The sequence below is a fragment of the Cladophialophora bantiana genome (genome assembly GCF_000835475.1).
Source record: "Cladophialophora bantiana CBS 173.52 unplaced genomic scaffold supercont1.15, whole genome shotgun sequence".
Lineage (NCBI taxonomy): Eukaryota > Fungi > Ascomycota > Eurotiomycetes > Chaetothyriales > Herpotrichiellaceae > Cladophialophora > Cladophialophora bantiana.
The window spans coordinates 675,610-702,627 of NW_015971589.1; the positions used below are offsets into that span (position 1 = coordinate 675,610).

The window sequence follows — 27,018 nt, forward strand, 5'->3', positions numbered from 1 at the left end:
TTTTCTCCGGTCCATCTTCAACCCGACACCGAACATCACTAATGGGAGCCTATTATCATCAGCGAGGGTGCTACTCGGGCGAGTAACGTGGGATGGTATCCCTCACCGCCCTGGTTGGTCGGGATGAGTCCCAATGAAGCAATGCTGCCGATATAGCAGAAACGCTGAGAAACTCCATTGCCCCATCTCACACTAGATTTTCTCAAGTGTATATATGGAGAGGGCACGTAACATGTGCACGCGCAGAAGAATAGACGTATAGATTTCCCTGTCATCCATTTCTGCCAACTACCTCTCGTTCATTTTCCTTGTATACACGGGTTCGGTCAGAATAGACATTCGCAATGGGCTCAGTTGAACAACCAAATTTTTCCGCGCCACCCGAGATCGCCTTGGCCAGAGGTCTCCTTTTAGATTTTGATGGTATGCACGTGGTACTAGATTCGCAAGGGACTGCAGCTAAGCAAATCCACAGGAACAATCATCGACAGCACAGCGGCCATTATCAAGCACTGGCACAAGCAAGGGGAAATCATGGGCGTTGATCCCAACGTTATCCTCGCCAGCTCGCATGGAAGGAGAAGCATCGATGTAATCAAGATGTACGACCCATCTAAGGCGAATTGGGAATGTAAGCACCATCTCTTGGCGCCTGAAGATTATACATGCCATCTGCTTCAATTTTGGTGGTTGCAAACTGACGATTCGAATCCAGACATAATCCATCAAGAGAGCCTCATCCCAAAAGAATTCGGTCAAGACGCGGAGGAGATCCCTGGGGCCCGCAAACTTCTGGCAACCCTTGACGACGCCAACGTGCCCTGGGCGGTGGTCACTTCGGGTACGAGGGGCCTCGTGACTGGCTGGATTGAGGTTTTGAGGCTCGCGCACCCGCGCACGATCGTTGTGGCAGAGGATGTCGAGAACGGCAAACCGGATCCCACTTGTTATTTGCTCGGCCGAAGGCGCTTGAGACTCCCCGAAAATGCCGAGATGATCGTCTTCGAAGACGCTCCAGCAGGAGTCCGCGCGGGAAAAGCGGCCGGATTCAAAGTCATAGCACTTTCCACTACCCACACTGTTGGACAGCTGAAAGAAGCCGGAGCTGATTGGATCGTGGAAGATCTGAGAAGTGTGAAACTCAAGAACTTCAAAGATGGGGTCATAGAGGTCGAGATCATCAATGGGCTTGTCGATGCCTCCTGACAAGTAAACTGCATTCCCAATGCCGCTCCAGTTGCTGCGAAGAGTGCCGGGGGGGAGGTTTCTTTTTTTTTTTTTTTTTTTTTTTCCCTCTTTTCCCAGCGCGGCGTTTGGAGTTTCGGTATCTGGAGCTGGTGGAATGGAGAGCTTAGGTACAGGTTTGTCAATAGAGGACAGACAACAGACAGGGTGGCTCGGTGGTTATATCAGCCAACGAAGCTTGCTTTAGACTTGCTCAAGCGCAACTCTGACATAGATCCGGATCATTCAGACAGAGAACAAGTCACGCTCTGCCGGAATTCCGGCACCTAGGTAGAAGTGCTGTTCATGAAAGGGATATCAATCCGTTCATTCGGGTAATGGCTTGTGCACCTGTCCGAGAACATTGCGCAGCACCAATATTGAAAGATATCCATGACTGCTCCCATAGACTGCCAGTGCATCCGACGTAAGGGTTTCGTAGGGCAGAATACCCCATCTGATGCCCAAGTCAAACCCAGATCATTGCAGTTATTACAGCGCAGTCAACGCAGCTGTGGGGTCGAACATACCCGCGCATAGCCTCCAACAGCGAGTCCAATGCATGTTTGGAATAGTCGCCTACCTCTGTGCATACGTACCTGTCGGTAAGACCAGCTGCTCTGTTTCTCTAACGAAACAATCTGCAGTGAGGCGTGGTGGTGTAGCAGTCAACGGACACAATTGTCACGTCAACGCTTCTCTCGAAACCCAGCCGAGTCTGTGAACTACAACATGAGTCTAGCCTAGTCAATGAATGCCATCGCCCGAAATCGAGAATGGGTGACCAGTTGTGCTCGTGAGGATAATGTAGACGCAACATGACAAGTTTGGTGCAGTCTACATCTCGGCGTGGCTGGTTGTTCTCATCCTGCTCATTACATTGGCCACCAAAGGTACAGGCCCATGAGTGCAGCGGGGTGGAAAAGCGTGTCATGATCTTCAGTGTTCGGATGGCCACAGCGGTGAGCAAGACACATCGTGGGAGAGGAGTGCGCCGCATCGAAGCAAAAGCGTATGGTCGGACAGGTAGCACTAGTAGAATCCTGAAGATCAGAAAGGGCCCAGCCATTGCTAGTACGGTCTGGAAGCCTGGGTCTGGAGTTGACACTGCACTTTTACGGTGTCAGCACGGAGCCAGGTATTTGTGCGTCGGGGACTCGGTAGTATCGTGCAGCTGACCTGGCGCTCAGAGAAGAATTGTTCAGCAGCGGCAAGGTTACACAACTGGAAATGCCAAAACTTCATGATCGATGATTCCACGACCCGCGGAAGGACATTTTCCATATCCACCGTGATACTATTCCGATATCTTGAAGGGCCAAGAGAACTATTTTCGTCCTTGGGCCCCGGATCAACAAGCACTCAGCATTGAGAGCGAGCATGCAAGTTGAAGGAAGTCGTCATTGTCGGCCGACGATAGCAAGGGAAAAGCCATGGAGCCACATCTTCAGGAGCCACGCCCTAGTATGGCGTCGAAGTGCAACGTGGAAAGCGGATTGGCTCTGGCGAGGACGGGAGGAAAATTAAACAAAGTCGGGGCGAGACACCTAGGGCCGGGAAGACCTGAACGCAAAGAGAATAAGGCTCGGTTAATGGGCTAAAGCCCGACTGGCAACCTTGTACAGTATGTACGGCTCACCAAGCGAGAAGCCCGGAAGATTTCTTGATGAGCGCGGAGAATAACTGATACCCATCGCCTAAATTAGCCTCGGACACAACATTGTCTAGGAAAGTCTTGACAGAGAGCCGAAGGGGCTTGGACCACCGAGATCAGAAGGGAGTCTCGCATATTACAGGCGAGGTTGGCAAGGAAAGAAGTACTTCGGAACAAAGTGGTGGAAGCTCTGAGTAAGGCTGACGGATTATATTCCTGGTGAGTTGGGCGTCCGTGGACGAAGGCCGAAGGTAAGGCTAGCCCAGTTGCAGCGATGCGAGATTGCTGTCTTTGATTTTGTGCTCGCGGCGGTCGAGTTCCAAGTCCCAGGTTCCTTGCATATGTCAGCATGTCGCCAAGCGCCACCAGGGCTGGGTTTCAAGGCTGAACAGCAACAAAGGGATAACATTTGTGCCGCAATCATGTATCACACGTGTAGGCTTTGAATCAGCAGTCGAGACGATGCCTCAAGGAAGGACCCCCTGCATAAGGTCAATCTCCTCTCACGGCGAGTGAGGGAGTGGTCTGTCGATTTTGCTCTTGTCGCGCGTCTGGAGGATGATGTGTAAGAGGACCAGATGGGTGCATATCTGCCTGAGCGTGTAACGGCAAAGTCTGAGTGGTGCAGTGGGTGTGGCTCGTGATGCAAGACGCGTGATAGGAGATGCGGCCACGGCGGCCACTGAGTGGATGACGAGCGGCGGGCCTCGGCTGGTAGGTTCACCTGGGCAGAAGGGCGGATTGGGCTTTCAGCTGCCCTCTGTTGCCGTGGGATCCTCCGCCACAGCTGCAGGTACAGATTGTGTTGTGCATCTCTCATTACGGAGCACAGCGACCCAGCTTGAGTCAAGATGGACCAATATCCAAGCGCTCGGGAAAGGGGGAATCTGTGTACCCAGTATCTTGACCGAAGACCGCCATCCTTTTTGAAGGATGATCGTCCAGGATTTGCGTGTCTACTCTTCCCATCATGGGATACCTGAACAGAGGTGTATGTTCCGAGTGCTCGTCATCAGGCGTTCCGGAGAGATATGGGCTAGCTATCGAGGTCTCTGCAAAAGGCCATCGAAGGTCTTCGATAATGCCCTGGCGAGGCGCCCGGTGTGCATGCAATCGATATCTCCTGGTCGCATGTTATGGTTCACTTTGCCAGGAGGCACAAGGAACTGAACGACCCGATGGAGACGGTGGACTCAGGGCGCCCACACTGATTGTCTCCCCCCTTTCTCTTCGCCAGAGTTCCGAACTCCTTAACAGGCGACTGGCATGTCATGCATTGACAGATCTTGTCTCTTGGACGCGTTCGACCCTTGTGCATAGGCGAAATCAAAAGCGAATGGTCAGACGAAATCCGATGACCCTAAGCAGAGGCTCTTTAGGATTTGTTCTTTGGCAGGCTTCTACTCATACTTCGCCCTGAGCATGGCCACATCTCATTTCGGCTCATCTCCCTCTGAACGCCTTGTCAACAAGGGTTTCGAGAGGTTTCGGGTCTCTGACTGGAAGGGTGCCTCCACAACCTTCCTCGTTTGGTGTATGACTGTGGCACAAGAGGCTCGGGGGCTGAGACCTGCGCAGAATAAGTTAGATCGGATGAAAAAGTTGGCCTGTAAGGGGCCAGGGTGTTTGAAGAGCGAGTTGTGCCTAACTCAAAGGGCCGGCCGGGGTGGAGATGGGTCACTTAGCGTGCCCTCAAATTGCTGCCGCACACTGGCTGACTCCAAGCATGGGGATTCCTTGTCGTCCATACCAAGACTCGATACTGTTCCTGCATTGGCGCCGACCTCGATGGACCAGGGATCTGTGTCAACGTTCCCCTTCCGCGGTGCGAGGTGCAACCATTAAAAGTCAGTGCGGGTTGAGAATAGAGCAGAGAAGCAAATCAAAGCGATGGAGAAGGGATTGAGAGGTAGAAGCGCGGGAGGGAGTGACGAGAAGCAAGCTGGTGGACTGACTGTGCACGTCCTTACTTAGGTCGTGGAGGAACAGATGAAGGAGGGCAGGGAAATGGGGGGTTGCAGTTTGGTGCAGTTGGTGCAGTCTGTAGTCGCTTGTCTGACGTGGTTTCAGTGGCGGGTGAAGTGACTGCCTGACTGGTCCCTTTCCCGAGGGCGCTTCGTTCCGGTACATCTGGCGGGCGCTCTGCTTGTAGGTGCCTCTTTACAGGCCTTTCACTGACCTTCTGCTTCCTTTTCCCAGCGCCTATTTTGTGCCTCTCCATCAAACCGCACAAGCTGTAACTCTCGAGTATGCCTAACTTTGACGCTGGTAGAGGTCGCCCGCAGCCATGACGGCCGAGAGCTAGCCTGGACCTCCACCCGCCCATTGGGTTCCGCAGTGGCTGACTGGCTCAACTGGCTCGTCTCCGCTTCATGGATCCCCTGGCGCCCCTGTCGTCGCTGTCGTCTAGCCTGACGGCTGCTGGTTCCTCCACTACGATGCTCTGCAGTGGAGAACTGGACTTGCTGGAACTCTTGTTGTCCCTGCAAGAAAGTGAGTCCTACGCCCTCAGAGATCCCACATCGCGATTGATCAAAAGATCCAGAGCGCGCTCTCGATGGTCACAGACACCAGGTATTTTGTTTTTTTTCCCCCAAAAGGTATTGTTGGGTCTAGTGGAAGGGCCATCAACATCAAGACCTTCTCTTCTATTGCTCCAGCTATTTCTCCGTGTCACTGTGCCCTCACCACCTCACTGACCTTCAAAACGCCCCTTCGGCGCCTTGATTCAAAATTTCCCATCTCCCCCAGTCTTGGAACCTCGTCAAAGGGTGCTACATCCCTCCCGCCTGATCCCTCGCGACTGCCGCCTCTAAATCTAAAAATCCCCGAGCCTGCCCACTTCGCACCTACCTTGCTCCTCTTGGTCTACTTCTATCGAGGTTATCTATCGACTGCTCCATCGTCTGCTTCTGTGCCACTACTGCTGGACTGCCTCAGCCCTCTACTGCGTCGCTCCTCTTGACAGCAGCCTTCAACTCGAGCAGCTGCTCGCGACATCGTCCTCATTCCCTCCCTCGTACATCCTCACCGATCTGTTCCTTCTCTCTCACCCGCTGGGGACAGACCTCACTTCCTTCCCGCGCTCTCTCACCTTCAGTCGCTCCTTACCTTCTCAGACAGTCCGATTTTGCTACCGATGCGAGATCTGGACAATACTTCGACGCTAACGACTTGACCCTATGCTTGCCTATGGAAATGCTGCATGTCTGATCCTTACCATCTCGATCCTACTACTACACACGTACTAGCAGATCTTTCTTTTGCTCGCGGACGAGAAACCTACCTCAAGGAAAGCTGCTGCAGCTTTGCAACCCAAGCAGACAATACTCAATTTGCTGCCCAAGAAGCCGCCCAACGAAATCCAGCCTCAGCCTATCAATCCCCTCCAGTGTCCAAGATGGACTACATGCAACAAAATGCTTTTGCATTTGCTTCTCAGCCTCAGCCACAATTCCTCTACCAACCAGTCCAATATCCCACCTTCGTGACCCACGGCCGGCAGCCAGTTGATGATTTCTATATGGCCTACACCGGAGCTGAGTACGCTGACTTCATGGATGCGGGGATGATGCACGATGAGTTCGGAGAGACCCAGGAGATCTCGACACGACCAAGACTCACCAAGGAACAAGCTGAGATCCTCGAAGCCCACTTTCAGGCGAATCACAAACCCAGCTCCCAACTGAAGAGGGAATTAGCGATCCAAACAAACTTGAAACTCACGCGGGTCGGGGTACGTGTTGATTATGTTGCCGTGGATGGGAACGTGTCAGCTAACTGGTAAACAGAACTGGTTTCAGAATCGACGGGCAAAGGCAAAGCAGCAGAAGAGACAGGAAGAATACGAAGCCCAGCATGCAGCAGCCAAGACTGGATCGAAAGAGCCAAGAGGCCTCGATTTGTCGGAAGGCTCAGCACTAGAACCTACCTCTCCCAGATCGTCTGTTGCTTCACCCACGAAGAAGACAAGCAGGAATTCAACCTCGGTAACGATTTCGACCGGCCAGACACCAACTTCGCCCGTTAAAGTTGTCGAAGACTCCAAGGAGGCAAGCTGGAACTCTTTGCAACGTGCTTTAGGACAGGCTAAAGCAGCACAAGGTCAGCAGACAGCCCAAGCTCAATCTACTATGTCATCTCTGGAAATCCCTCCACAGAATGCAGCTATGCAGCTTCCCCTTCGACTATACGACCATCAGCCGACTTCGTCGACATCTAGTTTGCCAACCTGGCCAAATCAACCTGCTGGTGCCGTCCCTCATCCCTCGCCGATCACGCTTCAGGACACATCCTTCGATTTTGGCTTCGACGATGAGGTTGCGGAACAGAATTCAAGTCAAGACCCAATTACCATGAATACAGTAGTGGATTACGGGCAAGACTCCTTTGTGGTGACACCCGAAGAATTCCGGGAGCCTCTTGCTACTCCCAAAGGCATACCCAGTCATCAGAGCCCCTTGACGACATTGCCCTCTCCTGGCTTGACTATGCCTTCGTATCCTGGTTCGCGGCGGCCGTCAACCACAGAGGATCTTTCAACCAATTTTAGCAACTTTGCCCTCGCAAGCAGTTCACCCAACTTGCTCGCAAACCGGCGGGCGTCAGAGGTAATTTGTCCTCCACCAAGTGGTCCCCTCGATATCGCTGCCCGAAGAAAGCGACCTCGACCCGCTGCCCTGACCTCGGCGTCGCTTCGAAGTCGCTCCTATGGAGCACTGACGTCGGCTTCCCCGACATTCCGCCAGGGCCTCATGAGTCCTCAAGGACCACATAGTGTTCGACACGTCAAATCGGCGGGTCAAAGCCTTCATTCGCGATATGCAGGAATTCGGAAAGCCAGTTCGGCTCAGAAGTCGCCCATGTGTGCCTCAACTTTTGCCGAAGCAGAGACCTTGAACCAACTAATGGCCCAGCAAGCAATTGCAACGACGCCGCTGGGAGAATTGCCAGAACCATTGTTGTCACCGGGCCACGTCTCAAGCGGCTACATGCTAGATCCGGAAAAGAATCCATTCTTTGCACAAGCCATTGACATGCCCAGCCAGTATACCATGCGACCACCCCAAAACCTCTCGATCACAACAGGGTCACCTCCAGTGACGCCGATGATGGCAGCCTTCATGAGCAGAGCCCAGTCGCAACAATCTCTCATTCCTCCTCCCTCTGCTCCTCAATTTGCGGCATTCACCGACTACACACCTCCTTACTCAGCTGGTCCGCTTACCAACAGCAGCTGGTCAGATGCTCCCTTGACATCGCCGGAGATTTCTTCGTTTCCTGTCACACAATTTCCATCCCTCGGGTTTCCACATCAGTGTGATGGCCTCAATGGCCAATTTCAACAATATGTTCTACCTTCCGACAATACATCTGAGGTGGACTTTGTTTCTCATGTCGATAAGAAGAAAACAGAATTTTACATCCAAGAGTTTCCAAATCAAAAAGAGGAACTTGCACATGTTGCTCAACAACTTGCTCAGCAAAAGCCCAAAAATTACGTGTTTGCGAATACTGCTCCTCAGGACTACACCAACACCTAGATGCGTGGGTCCGGTCTCGTTTCAGTGCCTGTATTCGCATATGAATTTTGATTTCATTATTATGAGCGTATTACTACCTCTCTTGGCGGCATGTTATTGTTTCAACTGGTATAAGCAGGATGGATGAAAACACATGAAAGATAGACTTGAAAGTTTTAGCAATGGCGTGGAAGGGCCAACCAATGTTACAAGGGGACATGTCTACTATAAGACGTGATAGAAGCACGGGTATAATGGTATGAGGCACCTACGGGAAATGACCATGAGAATCGCCTCGGGAATATGAATTGAAATGGCTAAAACGGACGGGAATATATCGTCATTTTGCAATCTACCCTCATAATACGTATCTACTTGTTAACGCTCGTAGCTCATTTGCACACTCCCTTTTTTGACAACATTCAAGATACAGAAGTGAAGTGTAAAGCAGGATGCATTTGTTGAACAGTTAATCAAGGCCAAAAGTCACAAACGGCAAATGGTACAAATCCGTCTCGATGGAGCTTTATTCTGACTACTGCCTGATTGGGAGAAACACCACTGGAGTAACAGGTAACAGTAGCCAGATCAGCTCATCTTTTCTGCTATCCAGATGAACCATCACTCCACATACCACCCACTTTCAGGCTCTTCCATTGACTCTTACCCATTCCGTTCACTCTGATCAACCCTGCAGCTTATTCTCCCTTTCCCATTTCCCATTCCTGTTCTCTCTCGTTTGTACTCTCTAAGAAGAAGAGTCCTGATTCATCTTCAAGCGCTGATCAGGCTCGCCATCCTTCCTGAGCCCCTCGCCGCCCAAGTGCGCGGCGCCCTGGGGATTGTCACTGCCACCAGCGCTGGAGGAGTCCGAGGAGCCGGTGCCACTGGTCTGGCCACCCTTCTTGCCAGCCTCGTGCGGGTCAACTTTGCCGTACGCGAAGCCTTGCTGGTTGACGCGCTGGTCGGGCTGGCCGTCTTTGCGAAGGCCATCGTGTTCTGCGTGCGGGAGAGGAGGGTCAGTGTTCTATGTGCTAAAAACAGACGGGTTTGGGGGAGGCGGAGAAAGGGTGGGTGGAGAGACAAATGACTCATAGACGTGGATCGATGGATGGATAACTGAGCTGGGTACGGATAAAGGCAAGGGGGCGGTATAGCCAGGGCTAAGTACGGAGGGGAGAGAGTGTGTGTGTGATTGTTTCTCTGTTAGTGGGAAGCGCATGGCAGGGGAAGTCGTACCAGTTGGCTTGTAGTCAGACATGTTGATGGGTAGTTCGGTTTGGTTTTGAGATGTGTGTGCTTTGTGGTCTCTGAGTCTTTGTTCGTGATGAGTGATGGTGGTAGATGAAGCGTGATGAAGAAGTGCTTCTCAACGGAGGAAAGTGGCCGTTTTTATAGACAGATGTCTTCTTCTCGTCCACACTTTATCTGCTCAGCCAGGTGCATCATGATGGCCCTGCTTCAAAACATGCTCCGAGTATATGGTGACGTCGATGATTTCTTCCCTCGTCTTCTGCTTGAACCGTGCCTTTTGGCTACCATCGATCTCATCACCGTTTTCAGCTTGTCCATGTCTGAACGTGTCTGGCTTTGTGTTCTGATGAATCATCATCTTCCTTGTTTCTAGCATGTGCCCGTGGTGACTCTGCTAATGCATCGCTAGTGCCTGCTTTCGTGCAGATCGATCTTCGATCGGGACAAAGCGCAGCATCAGTTTAGCTGCTAGATTAATGGCACTTCAATCAGACCTCTCAGGTCGTGACGAGGAGATTGGTTGCTCACGGGGCCAGACCGCCAGATCCGAGACGTTAGTGCGATCTGGCAATGGAGAGTCATGGTCGAAATGGAGCTAGCCATCTGCCAGCAACAAGGCACTCCAGGACCTGGAGGCAACATGGGGACGGAAACACTCCCCCGCTCCCTAGAATGAGATAGGTCAAAGAACAACAAGACGTCATGATGTTGTGCTATCACAATGTGGAGTTGGACAGCCCCGGCAGCCCAGAAACGCAGAGCTGCAAGGATCGTGATGTACCAAGTAGAAACGAGATGTTTTCCTGAGAAATGAGCAAAGCTCCAACAAGAATTCACACCATGAAACTTTTCCATAGGGTCGTGCACTTTTGCTTCGAAAGCACAAAGGCCTCCTGCAGAAGGCGCCACTAAAACTTCCACCGCCATATATGGTAGCTGCAGGGAGGTGCACCAAGCCTGGGGAGGGCGGCTGCATCAACAGCTGACTCAATGGTGTACTCCTAAGACCGTAGGGACATCAGAGATAGCCAGCTGCTGGAAAGTAAGTGGATTGACACGTCCCATGACATTGGGAATCGCCTAGGTACGATGCACCAGCAGAGGTGAGGCTACCTAGTTCCCATCACGGTGAACTGTGATTCGCTCACAGGATCATACTGAGTGGTGGATCAACCTCAAGGGCAGCCGGAGATCGGCAGGATGAGAGTGAAGTTTCTGACTGTCGACTGCTGGCCCGTGCTTGAGAAGAATCGTGCGTTGTGTGGATGGGAATGCTGGAAGCTGAAAAAGTCATGACGCGAGGACGGAAAGCTAATCACACAACACGAAAAGGGGGAAGCTCGAAGCTGCTCAGCCTCGTCGTCAGAACCCAGGGCTTTGGCGGAGACTTGGTTGTGCACGACGTCAGCGGTGCACGGCTAAGTTTCCTCGGCTAGTACATAACCAGACTCAACTTCAGCTTTGTAACAGCCGGAGCCGATCAGGCTGACCAGCCCCTTGTGCAACGGTCCTCAGTACCATTTTCAGTCCTCCTTTACTCTTGTGTACGGACCTCGCCGTGATCTTCTTGATTGATACAGACGATACTAGTACAAACACGACGAATGGGGGATCTAGGTTAAGTTGATGACGTGACCGGCCATGCTGGTGCTTCGAGGCACCCTCTCATCGATGGTGATTTCATCCATGACCCGTGCTACTATGGAGGCCAGATCCGATTTCCAGCCGGGCCAAGGGTAAATGGGTCAGTATCCCATATCTGTCCATTCCTGGGTGCCCTTGTCCTTCTCGGGGCTTCGTCACGCGCAAGGGGAGAGGTCCACCCTAGCGTTCGGGTTTGGAGGTCTCTCTCTCGGAGGCGGTTCCGTGCCTCACGAGGGGCGTCTCCAGTCGGTGGGAAGGTGACGACGAGGTTTCGGATACCCCGGAGGATAACTGCTGGCTCAACCATTCGCAGGTAAAAGGCCCACTCCTTGTCCTCGCAGGGTGTGACAAATCCATCGTCCTGGTTGGCGAAGGCAATGCAGAGGGTGAGGTCGAGGTAGGCAAGAGGCAGGTGTCTTTGGATGAATCTGAGAGTGTCTGTCCAGTTTGGAAGTGATGGGGTCCCCGGACAAAGGCTGTCGTCATGAAAGGTGGGAAAGATGATCCGAAGGGAGTAGATATGTGACAAGGCGTCATGCGGCATCGACTGTAGGAAGACAAGAGCTGATCGATGCTCGAGGCGGCGTGATATGTCCCGATCCCAGCGGGCGTCAAGTGTCTCGACTGAGAATGTGTTGGAGCGGTAGAAGATCTGGAGGGCCAGAAGCCGAAACTTGTGGTTGACTAGGAAGTGGTCTCGAGGCCACTGCCAACATGTACACCGCCCAGATGTGAAGGCCGCGTGGAGCGGAGGGCAACAGTACGCCTCTAATGTTGCGGTGCACTGCTGGCAGCAGGATGGCTTGGTAATGCCCTTCCCCTCCACCCATTCAATGGTCCTAGGTGTGATAACTGGGGGAGAATCTGTATTTGGAGTTTGGAGTTCATCAGGGAGGTCGTCCCACTGAAAGGCGGTCTGGGGTGGGCGAAGCTGGCCTGTAACCTGGTGAACGGTGGTTTGGGCTAGGCGCCGAAGATGGTGGTCAGACTGCTGGCCGAGCCGGACGGCACAGCTCCTGAGGAGCGGTAATCTCTCCAGCGGCAGGAGAACCTGTAGGGCCGCGGCATGGTCGAGTGTATCACAGACAACGCTCAGTCGGAGTCGACCAGGCGTTAATTGTGCAGCGAGGACGAGGACGAGTCTTTCCCACTCTTGTGGAAGAGACCGCATGCTGGGATCGTGGGAGGAGAAGGGGGAGACGACTCCACATTTACAGCCGAGGTGACAGAAAAGGCACGGATAGGTCAGTAGGTTGGGCTCGTGGGGAGAGCAAGTATGGCCCAACACACAGCCACAGGCGGTGAGTCCAATATGAAGGCTGGTCATGACGCCCAGTGCCTTGGGGCTGAGCTGCGATAGGGCCTTGAGGCCACCCGGGCCACAGCGGGAGATTTGGAACTGATTTTCGACATAGAGGATTGCCACCACCTCGATATGGATGGCGCGACACACCGAGAGTAGGCCCCGGGGATGAGGGTCACAGACGCAGTCTATCCCACCTGGCCCAGGGAATAGCGCATGACCCTGAAATCGCTTGGATCGGTAGAAACAGCTATACCCAGCGAGTAAGTCCGCGGTGGATATCGAGCAGTCGGAAGAACCATCGGCCGGCGGTCTCCAACTATCGTACGCCTCATCAAGGTAGTTGAAGCACCTTCGAGCGTACTCGACCTTTTGAGGGCCTCCGTGATCCAGGTCGATTGGGCAGAATCGGACGCGGCCAACAAGGACATAGATTCGACGGCGGATCAGAAATGGGAGGCCAAGAAAGGACGGAATTTTTGAGAGAAAGAAATGATAGAGGGGGGTTGAAGGGGGCGAGGTTGTGTGTCTTGCTAGAGCTTGAGAAGAGGAAGGTAAAGCAAGGCCTTACTCACCACCAAGCCCTCAAGATTAATCCTCATGAACGAAAAACTTCATTACCATATATTGCTTGATCTCAGAGGGTGAGCGAAGGCCGCTTCAACCCGAGCTTTAACTGAGCGATCAGCTGACCCTCGCCGAGCATTTACTGGGCAGCATTTGACGGACAAAGAGGGCCTCACCAGCCCAAGCTGGAACCCGAGTGATCGGCTACGCCTCTCGACCTGTCTCTCAGCCAGATGCCTGATTTAGACATGTCTGTTGCCCAATATCCTTTGTGCATCGAAGCCCAGTGCATTGTAATCGACACCCCAACACAGCGAAATACCCCGCCACCAAATCAGAGGTCCATTTTATGCATCGACTGCACATGGCGGAGATTTTCCAGAGTTTTCACAGCTTCGGGTGGGCCCGTCTCATGAAGTAGAAATGGAGGTCGACAACATGGGATACAATTTATTTGTAAACAAGATGAAAGAATGGATTCCGCCCTGAGCCGGGGGAAACGTGGAGAATTCGGTCGCCTATGATGACTGAAGAAATAACATGCTTGGTTCCTCCGAGGAACGGAGTACATTCACAATGGAAAACCACCAGGGCTTGATTCCGTGATCAATGATCATTTCTCAAATCATCACCGAAAACAGCCCGTCATGCGTCGGTAATCTGACCATGCCAGTATGTTAGCCACCAGAAATGCGACGTCTTGATCTCATCTACACAAGACTAATTGGGAATGGTCCCTCCCAAATCGACAACTAAGCCTACAATGGCAATTTTTGATTTTTCAACAAGCTTGCGTTGCAGAACTTGGAGGTAAACAATGCGAAGTTATAAAGACGAAGAAACCCAAGCTGCAAAATGGGCCAAACAGTCTCCCTTTGTCCTAAACGCAGAGATGAAAAGGCTAACACTCGCCCTCGGTCTGGCTGAAGTTGCCGTCTCTTTTGGCAGCCCTTTGGCCAGAGGCACGGTTTATCCGCGTCAATCCTTTCCTTCAGAGTTCAATCCTGACCCTCAATCCGGATTTGACGACCCTACCATTAATATCGCTGATCCATCCTTCGCTACTGCAATCCAAGCTGGATATCAAGGACCTTTTGCATCCTATGAGCAGCATGAACTGGTTGGGCCGGTGGACCTTCTTCGAAATGGCCATGTGAATTATGGAGTCAACCCGAATTTCACGCTGCCACTGTACAAGGGATTGTCGGCGGCAAACACCATGTATTGGTGGATTGTCACAGACACATCCGACGAAGGCAATGCCAAACAATTGGGGGTCAACTTCGCGCCCAAGCTTCGATTTGCAGCACAAGGCCAGACAAGTAACGGACTGAAGGGTGCTGAACAGCTTGAAATCGTCAACAATACCGTCGGTGGGCGGGAGGGAATGGTTGACTTTTCACCAGTGAGGTCAATTGTCCCTGGCGATCTATCACCTTTTCCTCCAAAGTCCGTGCAACCTGGCAGTGTTGGGGACAGCAAGTATACGCCACTCATCCAGTTAACAAATGCCGGATACGAAGTTTGGAATGCACCAGTAAGGCGTCCTAGACGATCTTTTGAAACGGTCGGGCTGATGCTTAGACAGATCATTGCTGGAGAGGTGGATGAGGAGTATTTGAACCAGGTAGGTCTTCCCCCTCACCGCGGGTCTTTGATGTTGCTGAGAAGTGCAAGTTCTGCGACGGGATTCCAAGCGATCTCCTTGCGGACTTTCGCAGCAAAGTCCACGATCAAGTTCTCTCAATCTGTCCTCGTGACCAAGTCGTGACGCTAGCAACCATTCGTGGTTTCTCATTCTCAAAATCCGTGCTGTATCTGATTGCTGATGGATCGGATCCCTTACCTGCAACGCTGGATGGTGGTACATACGCTCCCCGCCTTGCTGCGGTGCGCACCGGTGATGATGACGCATTGTTCAGCGGCATTGAGCGATTCTTTGTGAACACAAACGGATACACCAACCGCGACTTGCCACCTGGCGCACCGAACAATGAGACACATCATCCATGGCGACAAGGGTTGAACAGTGCCATTCTCGGAGACGGGAACCCGTTGAATATTCTTGGGGCCATTCCCACGGTGGCATATGGTAAGTCACCTTGAAGAGAGCAATTGTTTCCTGTCTCTGACGCTGCCGATAGATTACTCTCCCCTCTGGGACTTTAATCTGTTCACCTGGACGAATTACAGTATTGAAAATGGCATCCGAACCCGGCTGACGGGTGAATTCGAGGTCTTGGGCATGGCCGCTGCTGGCTATGTAACGAATCCTGATGGTACCCCATTGAGCGATGCCGGAATTGTGAATAACTGCCCTATTGTACATAGATTCCTTTAGTCTTAATTTTGACTGAGGCAACAACCATCATTACATATCAGAAATCAATATACTGTCTCTAATTCTACAGCTCAATTTAGTTCATGTTCATGTGTGGAAGCCGAACCAAGTGCCCATGGCCGTGCTCTTCTCGTATCCTCCGCCACAGATAGAACCCCTCCTATCATCCATGCAACTGCCGCACCGCCACTACTGCCGTTGTGCGTCTACGTTCGCCATGGTTTCGGCTGAGTTGAGAAAGTTGAAGATAGCTCCCGAGATGGTAAATTGAAAATGCCTAGATCGAGCATTAATCCTATTCGTGACATGCTGCTTACCTTTACCTCAGCAGGATCTCAACGCAGCAAAACACACTGGCTGGGCTGGCGAAGGAAGAGTGGACATCCAATTGAGACCATGTCCTGTACCTACTTCAATAAGCCTTTACCCGTTGCTTTTTGTCTCTGTGACGGCCGGGACTTCGGATTTCGTGGCCGGCCTTCAACCCGGCGCATTGCCTCGATTAGAGTGCTTCGCGAAATTGGACCGTGGCTGCGGCCGGTGGGTGGCCCTGTCCGGGTTCCCATGGTATAGGTGGAGGTACATAACTTCATACTAGCTACTGTTCATTCTAGAAGAAGAATACGAAGTACCAACTAAGAGCCGTAGGCCGATTGGAGAAACGGATACGCGTATAAAGTCTCGTTCTGACAGGGCAGCCCCTTCATAGGAAAGTCATTCGAAAAGCATCCACAGAGACGTGTAACCGAAACCGTCGCTTGTGGAGACACTAAATCCTTCGCACAGCCTCGTTCAGGGGGACACAGGGGAATCGGCCGGGCGATATCACTCGAAAGCAGATAACGACAATTTGCCCAGATTTTCGCAAGATGTGCCGGTTTGGGCAGAGTGTACGATGTTCTGGAGCTGGGAGATATCGTTCTAAATAAAGGCTTGAGAGGAAACCGGTCTCCTGTTGCAGAGTTGCCGCTGTGTAATTTCCCGACATTCTACTCGAGCACCGCCCCGACTACGCGGTACCAATGGCGATCATGCTCCCAATAGCAGCATAGGGTGTACCGGGCAGCCTCGTTGTCGTCAATCCAGAACGGCCGCACTCATGCGCAGCTTTGTCACTTCAGTGGCAGGATGTTTCATATCAAGTTGCTGTTGGCCCGCAACTCGCCAGGCAGCAACATTAAATAATTGTCTCCATCCGCTGGGTGAAGGGGTCACTAACGGACAGCTGCGAGTAGTGCAAATTATGTAGGAACGCGACCCACATCCTAAACATGAAAACTTCCGGGGAGAATTATGGATTGTTGTCGGAATCATATAAGGACGGACGTTGCTGCCACATGGGTATCCGGCCAAGATTCCAACAACATCTGCTGGAGCAAAGCCTTTTTTCAACGTCTGACGCCATGACCGATTCTCCCAATCCATACAAGACTTATGTCCCTTCGGTCCCCGCGGCTATCATTGCAGCAATCGTCTTTGGTGTGTTAACGATAGCACACACTTTCTTTCTGTTCAAGAAGAAACGATGGTCTTCGATCCCCATCATGATAGGAGGCCTCTGTAAGTTGAAGATCGAGCGCTGTTGGTGGTTCTTGCTGACTTTCGGCCGAGTTGAGGTGATTGGTTTCCTGGCTCGGGCAGACTCCCACTACCACCTCGACGAGAAAGGCCCATACATCGTCCAAACGCTTCTCATCTTCCTTGCGCCCATCCTCCTCGCAGCATCTGTCTATATGTTCTTAGGCCGCTTGATCATTGCCGCAGGCGGTCAAGCATACTCATTCATAAGAGTCAATTGGCTGACGAAGATCTTTGTCGCTGGCGACATAATCTGCTTCTTGGTCCAGGCCGGCGGAGCTTCAATTCTGGTCAATGCTACTTCCAAGTCCGCGGTCAACAACGCTCAAAACATCATTCTCTTTGGCTTGGTTTTGCAGATTCTCTTCTTCTTCTTATTTTTGTCGGTTGCAGTCGTTTGGCAAGTAAGAGTTCGTTCTCAGCCTCTCTGGAGAATCAGCATCGAGTCGGGCTTACCTTTGGCTCGCATGTTGTGGTCGCTGTACCTAGTTGGAGTCCTCATCACCGTGCGCAGCATCTATCGCTTGGCGGAATATAAAGGAGGTCAAGATGGCTATCTCATCACCCATGAGTGGCCAGCATATCTATTGGATGCGTTTCTGATGGCTATCGTCATGGCGGTTACTTTGGTTTGGTATTCCGTGGAGTTGAGCGGGAAGAAAGCGCAACAAGGCCTCCATCTCCGAGTAATGAGCGACGTCTGAAGACAACAGCGCCTGAAAGCAGGCGGCGGGGCAAATGGTTATGATGGCGGCAGACTGAAAAGGAAGAGGAGTGTGAACGTTTGCAGTCGAAAGATCTTTTGCGAACAAGAGAGCCATCGCGGCAAGGCACAGGCAGTTTGATGTGCTTTGCAAGGGCCGTCAGGACTGCGGCAGACATGAGACGAATTCTCTCAGCTGCTTCCGATTACGTCTTCCCGGTTGAGCCGACAATGAAGTTGCGGGTCAATCTTAACGGCGGGCCACAACCAACAGCTAGGCCGATGGTTGTATCGCTATCTCAGTGAATGGGATCCGTGGGGCTAACGGAAACGGTTTCAGGGAAAAAGAAGGCTTGAAGTGACCATGGCTTTTTCATTCTGGTTGTCAGTGGGCGACGGACTTCGTTGACATCGATTAAGATAGACGCAATATGGAACAAACTCGACGAATGAATTTTCCAAGTCGAGTTGATGGCAGGCACCGAGAAGAAGGACAAAAATTCCGTGGTAATCGCCATTGATTCACAAATCAATTTTGGCGAGCCCTGAACTTGTTTGCGTGTGTTGTATACAGAGGAGCGACAAATCCATGATATTACTACTACTGAAACAAAGCACTGGATCTAGCAACTGTGTGTTTTTGATAGAGACTGGCTTACTTACCCTGGCCACGGAATTCTGTCATCCGCCCCCCTATTGGTGGTACTGCCAGCCTTTGAGCTACCGAGCTACCTGTTTATAGTTACCCGCCCCGCTATTTGCACAGGAGCATGGCGAAGTCGACTGCGAGCGCTCGGCGGCCTTCCCGGTTTAATAGCCCTGCCAAACGCCAGCCTAGCCTTTTTACATTCCTGAGGGAGCCTCGTCCAACCTGAACGGGCTTCGGAGGTAGTAGCAGCAGATACAGTATTTAGAATGGCTCGGAGCCAGATTGGGATTCCTATATTCGGAAAGTGACAGCCTCATTGGCCCCCTTCTCGTTTCTGAAGGTAGTTTGCCGGTGATTTTAATCATGATAGAGGGTCCGTTAACCCACATTCAAACCGAGACTGAAAGATAGCTTTCACAGGGATCCGTAGTAGCCGGCACACTCCAAAACCGGGAGGCATCAGGATAAAGGATACCCCTCAAGCCCCGTACTGTGATGTACCAGATTCACCGAGGTTTAGCTGAAATAGATGCCATGCCGAGAGGCAGATTTCGCCGATTGCTGGGGAGCTAGAATTGGCCCCTCTGTTCTAGGTCAGTCTTTTACTCAGGGGATATTCAGCGAGCCTCATTTAAGGGGAAGTTAAGGAGTAGTAATCGCCCAGACTAAACCAGCCCCCGCTCACCCTTTAGGATTAAATCGTATACGACAGTTAGGATTTTCGTTCTCGAGGAATCTGGGTAGTACTCGGTGACTTCCCCCGTATCTCTCTAACAAACACCATCACCGCGCCAGCTACCACCAGCGTCGTCGCTATGATGGCTGAAGCAGCCCCCGAAACCAGCAGAGGACTAAATGTACCTACTGATGTGATCACCGAACAGATTTTTCATGGGCTCCAGCTGTTGCGAGATGCTATTCGGCAATTAGGAGATGGTCTTCGTCAAGACATCGCTGATTTTGGTCAAGATACTAAGACCCGGCTGTTGGTGCAGGGTGAATTACATACAAGTTTTCCTGATATGATTACTATACTCCTTCTACTCGGTTGTATAGCGATAACAATCATACAGCCCGACTCCTCAACACCGAGGTTTCAAGTCCATCGGTCCGTCTCTGGCCGGTCCAAAACATCCCGAACGGTGCCGCCATACTCGAATTCCCTGCCACAGGAGCAGAGCTTGAGCAAATGACCGGGGAACAACTGGACGCCGTCCTGCGCCGGTTGGGCTGCCGGCCGACAGCCACAGTGTCGATTTGGCGGAGAAGAAGAAGGCGTTGCGAATCCAGAGCGGGCTCAGGACGGTCGCTCCGGAATCGAAAGTAGTGGTTTTGCATTTGCGCGAAGGACACGGCGACTGCAGAAGTTGTAGCAACCATGCAGGCTGAATGACAGGGTACTACTGTTTCCAAAGGCAATGAGATACTTGTGGTCAATGAAGGGCACCTCTGGTCCAATCGCAACTATCACGTATGTATGCCGTCCCACTTGTTTCCTTTTCATGCGTCGTACACGGCTGCCTGCCAGCCACCACCCTCTTGTCCCCTGGGGTCGAGATACGACGGTTTCGTTGATCCAATGCCAGCTCCAGAGTTCGCGTATGATTGCCGCAGCGGGATTCCATAGAGCTCCTCTTGAGTTCTCCAACGTCTGACGCGATCTCTCGCCTGGCGGCCGTCGCGAGTCTTGTTGTTCCTCATCAGAAAATCCCACGTGGAGCGTCTTTCGGCGGTCTTGGGGGTGGCGTCGTTGCCGACATTCCTGCCCTCCAACAACACGGCCGCCGGACCCCCGGGTTGCCACCTACGTATCCGCTCGTGAAATTGTCTCCTTTCGATCTCACGTTCGCGCAGATCCATCTCTTTGCTCCGGCGAAGATAGCTCATCCACGCTATTACTAGACTCAACGTCAACACTACACTCACGCCCCAGTATATGGCGAACGGCAGTGGCACGATAATCTGCTTGTGGTCGGCCGGCAACGCAAAATTGAAAATCGGAGTGTCAAAGAATGAGGCGACAAAGGTACCGGGGAGGAACAGCAAGGACACGAACGCAATGGTCATCATTGCTTTGTTGGTATTCTTCCCTTGCCACGCGAGTTCGTTGTTGATGTCGGCAACCGCAAGACTCGCACGGGAATCGCGCTGCGTCGTTAATTGAAAGACTGAGGACATGGCATTGTGAAGCCGTTCGCCTAATGAGTCAGCGTCGAAGAGGTGGATGAAAGTATAGTCCCACATCACATTCATGAAATGGTCGAGTTCTTCGCACTCACGCCATGACGACTGAAAAGTAGGCGCGGTTGGGTCGAGGGTCTGTCGGTATTGATTATTACATCTCGAAATAAACTTAATTTGTTGTTGGAAGGTCTTGAGACGGAACCGGATGTTGGTCAGCTTGCCTGAAAGGACATTGAACCCTTCAACCGCTTGATCTTGGATTTCGCCAACCCCACTTCCAGGCTCCACACGATCAAGGACCCAGTTCCAGGTCTTGAACCCAATTTGTTGTTCAAGAGCCAGAGTTTCTCGATTCATATCATCAAGCATGTCGAAGGTGAAACTCAACGAGACCTTTGTCTTGATATAACCAAGGAGCATAGGATGAGACAAGTGAGTCTGGAGACGAAGAAGGTCCGTCAGAACCTCGTTCTTTCGCTGGTCGCCATCGCCTTCCCGATACCACATGACCGCTGCAGTATGATTGGTTGCGTAATTGTGAGACCAAGTCACCGTCCAACTCGTCCCACTACAGTAGTAGGAAGTAGACTTATTCTTGGAAGTATTATTGGATTGGGAATGTAATGAAAATGTCGGAACACATATAAAAGTAATATGAGCCTTTACATATGCCCCGAACGCAGCAAGGGGAAGGTCGAGGTGAGAAAGTATTTCAGTAACGAATTCAGCCTGTCTCTGATGTCCTGATATTTGAGATTGTGATGGTTGTCGAGTTGCTGCGGCGGGCGGTGGGGCTGAGATAAGGCCGGGCGGCCGTTTGGCAGTAGACTGATTATGGGTTTGGATTAGGAGAATTTTCATGGTGGCATTGTCCGAGTTTGATCTCGTCCCTGGCTGTCGGAGCCATTGTGAGATGTCGTGAGGTGTGGCTTTTGGATCGACGGGGAGAGTAGACATGTCATTTGGGGCACGGGGGAATTCGAGAGTATGTAAGGCGTGATGGCCATTGTATCGTTGGAAGTCATCTGGAGAAATGATAAGGCTGTCTAGACTGCCGGCTGGCATATGAATTTGTATATTCGACGGGCTTGATCGCTATTTCGGGTGTGGCAACTAGCTCCCTAGGAGTATCGAGTATCGAGGATTGCGAGAGAAGGAGAAGAAGTGTAGAGGAGGAATGAAGGAAATGGACGAGATTCATATAGTTGGTATATAGTTGCAGTGCGACCTGGGAATTGCGAGTTAGGGTCAAGAAGTGGAAGTTGGCCATTGGCGGCAAGGCAGCCTCATCGGCCACGTCCGAAACGACTCGTTCCGTGTTGACAAATTACATCTCGTGTCCAAGGCATGTACATGTCATATCAAGGTTGTTGGAGTCAAAATGCGAACCGCTGCCAAGCCGAAACTAATCGGTTGCCTGATTCAAAAGAAACAAAAAGTTCGAGAGCCTCATTTCGGGTTCGAACTCGCAATGATGGATCTTTGGAAAGAAGGGTTGCCTTCTAGCGTGGGGGTGGGATTATGTACCTCCATCTTCCGAAGAAGTAAGCTAGGTACAGGGTAGTTTGCGAGGTAGATGGTTTATCGACCGAGGCTCAAGGGAAATGGAATACGGGGTGAGTCAACGGAGAGCTTGTATTGCATGCTGCCTTGTTGTGCCAACGCCCAGCTTCAAGGCTGCCTGCCTAGTTGGTGAGTCGAGCTCGGTGTGACCCCCACGGTACTAACCACCTTTCGCCTCTACCTTCTGCTCTGGCTGACGATGGCTCGCCTTCAACCATCCTGCCAGGCGGGATGGCCCGACCTAGTAAAAGGCACATTCGTCCGCGCGTCGCTTCTTTCGGACTTTGTCTTTCGGCCATGCTTGTCTGGACCAGCTGAAGCGTCCTTGGCAGAAGGAACTGACAGGGACGGTGTCCTTCCATTTTCCCACAAATGAGGCCATGGGCGCCTCCCGCGCCTCACTCTCTTCAAGTCGCAGAAACGGGGCGTCGTATTGGCGACTTTCAAGCCATGCTGAAATTGATGTCATGCTTTTTCATGACAAAGTGCAGTCCGAAAGGGCCATAAGCGCGCTCATCCTCGTCCTTCCACAGATGTTCCAGGAATTTTGCAGCCTGGCGCACTTGCGAAATGTTGATCTTGGTTTCCGAATATAACCAGCGAAGATATTCTCTGCGTTGATCTTCGCAAATCAAGCAAGAGCCGACGATCATGATCGGCCACAGCAGTATAGTGATGAAGGGCGACATGGACACGGGCACAAACAAAGGAAATGCCGTGTCAATATGACGCTGAATGGCGACAATGACCTTGGGGTTGCTGACAACAGAGCCACACATGGAAGTCTTGATAAATATCAAGAGAGCCTGCTGATAAACCTCTCCAATCCAGACATGTTCTGCTTGCCATTCCATCATTTCGGGTGCCACCGGCGGCGACCGCCACTGGCTGATCGCGTCGACCAGGCGTTCGTAATCAGATTGGGTTTCGGCGCTGCACAAGCCGGATTCTTCTTCTGTCAGCCTCTTCATCGCTAGGAGAGAGACTTGAGAAATCATCTCGAAGAGGCCTTGTCCACAACTGAAGAATACTCCGAAAGTCTCATATTCTTTCAGGAAATCCAGGGAAGAGAAGAACGAGTCGAAAGGGAGAACACGAGCCTTGTCGCGGCCGTAGGGCGTAATGCTGTTCACCAAGACCAAGTACAAGTACACCTCCAATGCAAATCCTTTCACCAACTTCACATCATCTTGAAGCGTTGGCTGCGGCTCTCGCAGGAGCTTGAGGACAAGTTCACGGCTCGCCCGTAAATGCGGGAAGATACCACCATGCGGTTCACCAGACAGAGCCTGAAGATCAATGTCAGCATTCGCAATCCCTGTCCCGGCAAGCATGAAGGATCGAATGCGGCGTGGTTTACCTCAACATGGCATAGTACAACCAAGACCAGAAGCAGGCGTAGTGTCCTGCGAGTATCGTCATGAGAGGATTCGTCTGCGAACAAAGACCGAAGATTCCGCAATAGCAACGAATAATGCTGGCGCGTTGCCAATTGGATTTTTAGGTCATCGCGCTTTTTGTAACTGAGATGGGTTCCGCTCAAGGCGAGCACAGCATGCATAAGGAGATCGTCTGAATAGGCCAAGGGCAGGACGAGGGTGATGAATGGATTGCTAGAGAGGGGCTTCGCGACCAGGAACGTGGACGTGGCTTCCAAATAGTGTTGAAGTAATAGAATCGAGCAGGGATTGAGCAGAAGAGCCCGCTCAGTGCCGACGAAGGACGCCGTCAGTGGTTGCCAGCGGATGACTGATTCAGGCTTTTCATCCCCGTCACCGTCTTTAGGCTCAACATCCAGCACAGGAGCTGGGCAAGGAGAACCGTCGTCATGTCCCGCGGACTGGGGCGAATATCTGTCAAACACAAACGTGATTTCCCTTGGTAGACTGGTGATACTCTTGGTGCTTGTACCAGTACTCGTGCTCCTTGAGGCACACAGTCTCTCCTTGCGCCTGACTGGTCGAGCTCTGGAGCCTTTGTCTGGATCCAGCGGAACAGGCCATTGGCAGTCGATGAAATTACGTGCGCAGCCAGTGCAGGTTGGTCTGATTTCATCACATTTTTTCCGTCGGAGGCGGCAAGTCAGACATCCCGTCTTGGTGCGCGTGTAGACCGGTTTGTCAGGCCTTGGAGGCGAACGTATCTTGTCCATTTTGATCGATGGCTGAACCCAGTCGCCCTAGGATTGCTGGCACGAATCCAACCCTCTCCGCGACGGTCCTCGCGGCATGCCTGTCGTTCATGGGGAACGACCGCGGTGTGAGGTCGCGAGGAACCAAGGATAAAGGAAGGATGAAGAAAGAATTGGAGCGCGAATCGCGGTTGGTCTTTTTAAGTCTGGAAGCAAAGCTGACTGATGGCTGGGAACTCGAAGGATAGAAATTAGCCGCGGTGCACAACCAACCGAGGCTTCCTTTCTAACCAACTGGCATTCGCTCTCATCCCTGTTCGTTGATGTCTTCAAACTCATACCAACGGCCATAGCAATTTGGCATTTAGCATTTGGCATTTGGAGACATCTTTGAGCCCGCACAGCCAGTCTAACGAAATAAGACTCCAAGGTAAATAGTTCGAGGTACGTCCGTATCTCGTATTCCCGTGTCCTTCATGAATCTTCGCCGCTGCACCCCTTGCTAAAGCTCCATGACTTCCGTAATGCATTCGAGGCATATAAATACGGTGCAGCTCCTTCGAGAGCTGTAGCGCCTATCGACAACAGATCGCTTGCTACATCATCTCGATCCGCACATTTCCCATTCTACGCCTTCGCAATTCTCTTCATCTGGACATTTCCAAGCTCAAAATATGGCGCCCCGTGACGATAGACCCGAGGTCAAATTCTGCGACGCGCCCGGAATGCCTGACCCCGGCTTCTACTCGCACGCCGTCAGTCTCAACCAAACCAATCGCTTGGTCTTTACGTCCGGAATCATTGCTCAACGGCCCGATGGCAGCTTTCCGGAGTCGTTGGAAGAGCAGGCCAAGGCCGTGTACAACAATCTCCACCAAGCACTGGAGAAGTCCTGCGCGTCTCCGCGAGATGTGATCAAAGTCACCTTCTATGCTGTAGACTGGTCCCTGGAGCAAGGCGAAGTGTTAATCAAATTGTTTCTTGCCTTCATGACCGATGAGCATGGCACCACCCATCGTCCCATCACAACTCTCATTCCGGTCACGAAACTTGCAATACCAGGCGCCAAACTTGAGATCGAGGTGGTGGCAGCGATTGGGGGACACGCCTCGCGTTACGCAGGACCCTCCATTCGTTCCTTCGATCGACCAGTAGCGCCGACAAAGGTCGACGTGGTGGTTGTTGGGGGGGGCTTCAGTGGCATTCAAGCAGCGTGGGATGTTCAAAAGGCTGGGTTGAGCTGTGTGCTTTTGGAAGCCAAGCACCGCATTGGTGGTCGAAGCCGGTCGCAACAGCTTCAAAGCGGACCAGGGATCATCGAGCTCGGAGCGACTTGGATCAACAAAAAGACGCAGCCGAAAGTGTATGCCACAGCCAAACGGCTAGGCTTGGACATTGTGGATCAGTATACCGAGGGCGACGAAGTGTGGCAGTTTCAGGATGGCACAATCCTGCGAGCTAGACCTGGTTCTGTAAGTCATGGCCTAGTCGATGTTCAGCAGGTGTGTATGCTGATTGATTCATGACTCAGCCCGAGGCCGAACAGATCACCCAGTTCAACATGGCGTTGTGCGAGGTAATCGATGGCGAATGCCAGAACGTCAACATCCGCCGATTCGACGAGTTCCCTACAGCTCTTGATGTCTCTGTGGAGACGTGGTCCGAAAGCAAAGGGCTCAGCGATGATATGGGCAAGGCGGCCATGAAGTTCTTCACGAGCGCCGTCGTCGGTCGCGACCCAGCCGAGATTGGCATGCATTATTTCCTAGATTACATCAAGTCAGGCGGTGGGTTTATAAGCATCGCTACTGAGGGTGAAGACGGTGCGCAGTCACTCAAGATCAAGCAAGGTAACGACAAGGGATCACTTTGAGAAACTCCCCCGCTTACATGCTCTGCCAGGTACATCGGCTATTGCGACTGGTCTCGCAGATGAAATGAAGCCCGGATCCATCTTCATCAACTGTCCGGTCGACAATATCCACCAAACTGCCGAAGGTGCGCTGGTCCGTACTGCAACAGGGGACAAAATATTCTGCCGGAAAGTGATTATTGCCATCCCAACCAATACCTATGGGATAATTCACTTCTCGCCTCCCCTACCCCATGATAAGAGGGCGCTTGTCTCACGCACCAAGCCGGGCGTATATGCGAAGATGATCCTCACGTACAGTCGCCCGTGGTGGAAAGAGCTCGGCTTGGTGGGCAAGTTCTCAAGCTTCAGGGGCCCTATCTGCTTCTCTTGGGATATTTCAGACGACACGCGGAAACAGTACTCTCTGGCGATGTTCATTGCGGGTGAAATTGCAGCAAAATGGGCGACTTTGAACGAGCTTCAGCGCATCGAAGCCGTGATCGACCATCTTACCGAGCTGCTGGGTGCGGAGCACGCGCATCTGGCAAAGGACAACATCCTCGAGGTCAATTATGTCAACTGGCCGGAGGAAGAGTACCTGGGTGGCGCGCCCACGTCCGTGATGGGACCTGGAATGCTCTCCAGGTATGGTGCAGCGCTGCGACAGCCGTTCAAGCACATCCACTTCGCAGGCGGCGAGACGGCATTCGAGTGGAAAGGCTATCTTGAGGGGGCGCTGAGCGCGGGTTCCCGTGCAGCTGACGAGGTCATTGCATGGGCAAAGCAGGAGGATTTGATCAGAAAAGTTTCAGCAAACCTGTGAAGTGCGACTTCCATAGTCAATTG

The 27,018-nt window shown here is 52.1% G+C and overlaps 8 protein-coding genes across 8 annotated transcripts; 5 read left to right on the plus strand and 3 right to left on the minus strand.

Moving 5' to 3' along the window:
* Positions 1-344: 344 nt before the first annotated feature.
* Z519_09402 (uncharacterized protein) lies at positions 345-1,206 on the plus strand (the record flags this gene model as incomplete). The annotated part of the gene is made up of 3 exons (XM_016767125.1): positions 345-423; positions 476-631; positions 716-1,206. The coding sequence occupies 3 exons, from the start codon at positions 345-347 to the stop codon at positions 1,204-1,206; spliced, it is 726 nt and encodes a 241-aa protein (XP_016616641.1).
* A 5,072-nt stretch (positions 1,207-6,278) lies between these two features.
* Z519_09403 (uncharacterized protein) lies at positions 6,279-8,421 on the plus strand (the record flags this gene model as incomplete). Its single annotated transcript, XM_016767126.1, has 2 exons — positions 6,279-6,614; positions 6,670-8,421. 2 exons carry the CDS (start codon positions 6,279-6,281, stop codon positions 8,419-8,421), a joined length of 2,088 nt encoding a protein of 695 aa, XP_016616642.1.
* Positions 8,422-9,148: 727 nt separating this feature from the next.
* Positions 9,149-12,469, minus strand: Z519_09404 (uncharacterized protein; the record flags this gene model as incomplete). The annotated part of the gene is made up of 2 exons (XM_016767127.1): positions 9,149-9,399; positions 11,530-12,469. The coding sequence occupies 2 exons, from the start codon at positions 12,467-12,469 to the stop codon at positions 9,149-9,151; spliced, it is 1,191 nt and encodes a 396-aa protein (XP_016616643.1).
* Positions 12,470-14,060: 1,591 nt separating this feature from the next.
* Positions 14,061-15,509, plus strand: Z519_09405 (uncharacterized protein; the record flags this gene model as incomplete). Its single annotated transcript, XM_016767128.1, has 4 exons — positions 14,061-14,705; positions 14,757-14,795; positions 14,846-15,260; positions 15,313-15,509. The coding sequence occupies 4 exons, from the start codon at positions 14,061-14,063 to the stop codon at positions 15,507-15,509; spliced, it is 1,296 nt and encodes a 431-aa protein (XP_016616644.1).
* Positions 15,510-16,912: 1,403 nt separating this feature from the next.
* On the plus strand, positions 16,913-17,791 carry Z519_09406 (uncharacterized protein; the record flags this gene model as incomplete). The annotated part of the gene is made up of 2 exons (XM_016767129.1): positions 16,913-17,069; positions 17,121-17,791. 2 exons carry the CDS (start codon positions 16,913-16,915, stop codon positions 17,789-17,791), a joined length of 828 nt encoding a protein of 275 aa, XP_016616645.1.
* A 2,148-nt stretch (positions 17,792-19,939) lies between these two features.
* Z519_09407 (uncharacterized protein) lies at positions 19,940-21,688 on the minus strand (the record flags this gene model as incomplete). The annotated part of the gene is made up of 1 exon (XM_016767130.1): positions 19,940-21,688. One exon carries the CDS (start codon positions 21,686-21,688, stop codon positions 19,940-19,942), a length of 1,749 nt encoding a protein of 582 aa, XP_016616646.1.
* A 941-nt stretch (positions 21,689-22,629) lies between these two features.
* On the minus strand, positions 22,630-24,338 carry Z519_09408 (uncharacterized protein; the record flags this gene model as incomplete). The annotated part of the gene is made up of 2 exons (XM_016767131.1): positions 22,630-23,475; positions 23,547-24,338. 2 exons carry the CDS (start codon positions 24,336-24,338, stop codon positions 22,630-22,632), a joined length of 1,638 nt encoding a protein of 545 aa, XP_016616647.1.
* Positions 24,339-24,991: 653 nt separating this feature from the next.
* On the plus strand, positions 24,992-26,995 carry Z519_09409 (uncharacterized protein; the record flags this gene model as incomplete). The annotated part of the gene is made up of 3 exons (XM_016767132.1): positions 24,992-25,789; positions 25,849-26,167; positions 26,220-26,995. The coding sequence occupies 3 exons, from the start codon at positions 24,992-24,994 to the stop codon at positions 26,993-26,995; spliced, it is 1,893 nt and encodes a 630-aa protein (XP_016616648.1).
* Between the last annotated feature and the right edge of the window lie 23 nt (positions 26,996-27,018).